The sequence below is a fragment of the Nematolebias whitei genome, chromosome 20 (assembly GCF_014905685.2).
Source record: "Nematolebias whitei isolate Nwh7 chromosome 20, NemWhi1, whole genome shotgun sequence".
In the NCBI taxonomy this organism is placed as follows: Eukaryota; Metazoa; Chordata; class Actinopteri; order Cyprinodontiformes; family Rivulidae; genus Nematolebias; species Nematolebias whitei.
Genome location: NC_056517.1, coordinates 1,031,658 through 1,035,919, shown reverse-complemented (window position 1 = coordinate 1,035,919; position 4,262 = coordinate 1,031,658). Strand labels below are relative to the sequence as shown.

General features: G+C 37.4%; 1 protein-coding gene across 1 annotated transcript in view; it reads right to left on the bottom strand.

The window, feature by feature from the left end:
• Positions 1-4,060: 4,060 nt before the first annotated feature.
• The window catches only part of dpp6a (dipeptidyl-peptidase 6a), a 273,957-nt gene continuing 273,755 nt past the window's right edge, over positions 4,061-4,262 (bottom strand). The window contains exon 28 of the mRNA XM_037694173.1: positions 4,061-4,210. Coding sequence (XP_037550101.1) covers positions 4,061-4,210 — 150 coding nt within the window. The remainder of the gene's footprint in view (positions 4,211-4,262) is intronic.

Below are 4,262 nucleotides of genomic sequence, written 5' to 3'. Positions count from 1 at the left end.
TTGGACACGGAGGCCTCCACCCGTTTAATGATGGATGGTTTTTCTTGACAAAGATGGCTTCCTTCACGTCGCTCACTATGTGAAGGTGCGTTTTACAGGACTTAGTTTATTGCAGCTCCTCAGACTGAAGTCTTTTTGGATAAAATATGAAACCTTTCAACAAGAAGATTCTGTCTAGAGGGCCTGACTTACCATTGTTAGATGTTTGTACCTGCATGATTTATGCATGATGCATCAGGGTATGAAATGGGTGATGCTTAACAAAGGTCTTGGTGAATTACACTCTTGGTGTAAGAGTTATTACTTTGGCTGCAGTTCTGTTATCGGTGGTATACCTTAGTTGTGATGCTTTTAAAAATGTATTAGCAGCCATTAGTTTTTAATTCTTCATTACCTTTGTCATCTTTGGCAACATTCATTAGTTATTTCCATTGATTGGGTTGGATAATGCTACACCTCTTCTGTTTGCAGACTCGTGCTGTAACTTAGGGTTTATGCTGGTGAAGATTCTCAGTCATCCAGGACATGGTCAATTCAAAAAAGTTCAAGACAAAAACAACTGGACTTTGTCACAGAAGACGTCTTGCTTCTCATCCGAGGAGCTTTCTCAATTCAGAGAACAGGGAGTGTGGGGTTCGAGTTGTAAAGCTGAGGTAAGATGCATACATACATATGCAGATTGACCTATCACACCTCACAGTAGGGGTGTGTATACAAAGACCTTAATAAACCCCTACTGTGAGGTGTGATAGGTCAATCTGCATTTGTATGTATGCATCTTACCTCAGTTTTACAACTCGAACCCCACACTCCCTGTTCTTTGAATTGAGAAAGGTTCTCGGATGAGAAGCGAAACGTCTTCTGTTATAAAGTCCAGTTGTTTTTGTCTTGAACTTTTTTTGAACTTGGGGTTTGTTACGAACCAAAACCCACAGTCAGTGTTGGACTTGTCAAAAACAGTACAACCTCCTTCGTTTGTTCCATAAGTGTGGAGTTTTCATGTTGCCTCAACAGTGTTGCTCCACGAGGACGTAGGAACTTCGGTGTTGTTTTCTATGAAGCCAAGCAGTGGTTTTCACCGTGGACCTCTGCCATCATGAACACTGGCATGAACTGAGGCCCTTCTGATCTTTCTTTGATATTAAAGTTTGTTTGCAGATCTGAAACATTTAAGTAATTAAAGACGACAAAAAGAGATCTTCAAGAATCAAATGCATTTTTACAGCATCATAGATCATTTCTTTCACTCCTTATATGATTTTTCAACTATTGTTTTTGCTGCTTCCAATGGGTCAAATTATCCATTAAGTTTTTAAAAAATGACAATGCGTGATAAAATATCTACTTTTTTAATTCTAACACTTACTTTCATGCCACAATCTGCCGTTTTTCTCCTTTTATGTTTTGGATAACAAATTGTACAACTTGGAAAAAAAGTCTTCCACCTATAGAAAGAAAGTTTGTCATTTCTGTTGGCGTTTATAAAGTCCACTTTCAAGTAATTGAACAACATTAACAGGAGAACAAAAATGAACAATCAAACATAACTTACAAAATATGGTATACACAAGTAACACTCGGGGAACATCGGTTTGTCTTTTTAGAATCAAACAATATTGGAATAACATTTACACAACAAGCTGACGAGACTGTGATCCCAACCACAATGCTACTGGGAATGTCTCTTTTTTTAATGCAGTCCAGTAAGAAACATTCAAGAAGTCAAAATTAACCACGGTGAACTGAGCAATAAGGGAAAGAGCTGCAAATGATTTTTGAACATGCACAGAAACGCAACATAAATTACAGAGTGAAATAAAAATAAAGTGCCTTTTGAATTATTTACTCATTAACTAATGACTTCTTCCATCTCACCATTTGTTTTCAGGAAACTCTGCACAGCTGCAACACATTTTTAATTATTATTTACCCCTTTTACATCTCACTGAAGATAAAGTACTCTTTGTCTTTTATATCATGGCTTTTTATTTTTGGGTTTTGAAAATGCCAATTCTTACTTTATAAAATTCTAAATAATAGTATTCTGAATAAATGAAAAGCTGTTTAATTTGTGGTCTGTTTCAAAATATAAAAACAATAGTTGGTCAGATGTTACAATAATATTCTTATTAAAAAAGCATGTAAAGATCAAACTAGCATAAACCTTGAAGCTAAACCCCCGCCACACGTGAACCGTATTGTTCAGACAATAAGGCAAACTTAAAATCCTTTAATTTAGTCAAAAATTGACAGACTTATAATCAGGTGCGCCTTATGTATGAATGCTGGTTGTGCTTATTGACCTCAAATCTATTTTATATGATTATTGTGGATGATTTGAATAAAGTTTGACTTATCTGACTGTTTTGTTTCACTTAATACACCTTATAATCCGGTGCACCTTATAGTCTGAAAAATACCATCACTTTTAGGATGCTGGTCATTTGAATCAACTATTTTGTTTTTGTGTGGATTAAAGAGTGGGCATCAAAAAGTGATCCGTGTGACCGCTTCCTGAAGCTCAGCGCTCTCATTGTCAGTCTTTCCATTTAGTTGTTGGTGAAAAAGTGAAAGACCATGTTTTACAAAATGATCGCCATCATTACCTAATTATCTGTAAAAACTAGAACTGCTACATACTACACTAACCTTAAGATAAGTTTAGGGTTCATCTTGGTGTTCGAGTTTATTTTCCTCCCAGTCAAAGGACAATTTAGTTTGGAGAAATAACCAACATTTTAACAAATTAATACTCTGAGAAAGGACACTTTATTTTCTTGGGATCGATAAGAACTTGGAGGAGACTGGAGTTTCATTTGACCCTATCAAGAGTCAGATTTTTGCATCAATCTCATAAAATGTTAGAATCATAAGCACAAAGTAAAATAATTAATCAGACATCTGTGGCTGACTTGTCCTCCTCCAATCAGCAGTTTCTTAAAACCAAATGGCAAACAAGGCAGCCGTTCTGAACTACAGTGGTCCAGATCTATGAAAGCTGACACTGCTGAGATCTATTGATCATAACCCCAACATCTATTGATCATAACCCTTTTTTCTTCTTGAAATTGCAAGAATAATTGACTTACCATTGATAGACTATCGCCTCATTAAATAAATTAATTAGGTACTTTTAGATGGTGTGCTGAGAAACCTATTATCTTGAGATAAAGCTATTAAGCAGTGATTTTAAGCATGGGTGTTCTCGTTTCCAGTAGAAATATCCTGTTTTTGGAGTTGATAAATGCAGCAGGATGTCATGGAACAAATTAAGGCACGGCGAATCAAAGAAACACAAAAGTACTTCAGATGTCTTTAACAATGTTGGGATTAAAACAGAGCATAATAGAAATGAGTTGAGGAAATGACACACGGCTTTTTTTTGTTCTTCCAGAGAAATGTGTCAGCATCACTGAAATACACAGAAAAGTAACCTCAAGAAGAAATTCAGCATCAAGGCAGATGATCACACTAAAAGAAAATGCAATGAAAGAAAATGTCTGTGCTATTTTACAAACTGTTGGAACGACAGACACGTCCACAGTCCAACAGGAAAAGTTCATCGTAACTTTAAAAATAGTACCGTTCACTTCCAGCCCCACTGTAAACACTGCCGAGCAGAGTTTTTTTTTTTTACAGGGTTCTGATATTCATTAATATACAAGCCCACAAATCATGTGCTATAATGTGTGTTTATTATCCTCACAGCTTGGAAGTCTGTGTGAACGCTAATGCTCCACAGTTTTTAAAAGTAGGTCCATCCTGCTGTGTAGGAGACTGCTGCCGGTCAGTTTGTTCCAAAGCATCTTGTTAGATCATCGGTCTCTGTTGGCTCTTGAGGACCCTTAGGAATCCAACTTTGAGTAGAAGGATGATGGTACATAGGGCAGATCCATGGTCTGTCAGAAAGGCAGTTGTGGACAAGCTAAACGGAAACACGTGGACGTGAGGGTTGCACAAAATGGACACCTCGGTTGTGCTTGGGCGCTGATACGCGATGTATGTCGATGATCAAATGAATGGGAACGTTACAAGGACGCACAAGCTTCACAAGAACAACCTAACCCTCGTCTTCGACCTCCTCGTCCATATCCTCCTCAAACACTCTTTCTGGTAGCCTGAAGCACTCTTCGAAGAAATTCACCAGGGACTGACTCAGGTGCTGCCTTGTTGCTTCACTGTGAATAAAGTGGCCTTCATCAGGGTAGATCTGAGAGGAAACGATATCAGAAAATACAAGTTTGTGTTTGCAAACGCTTTTC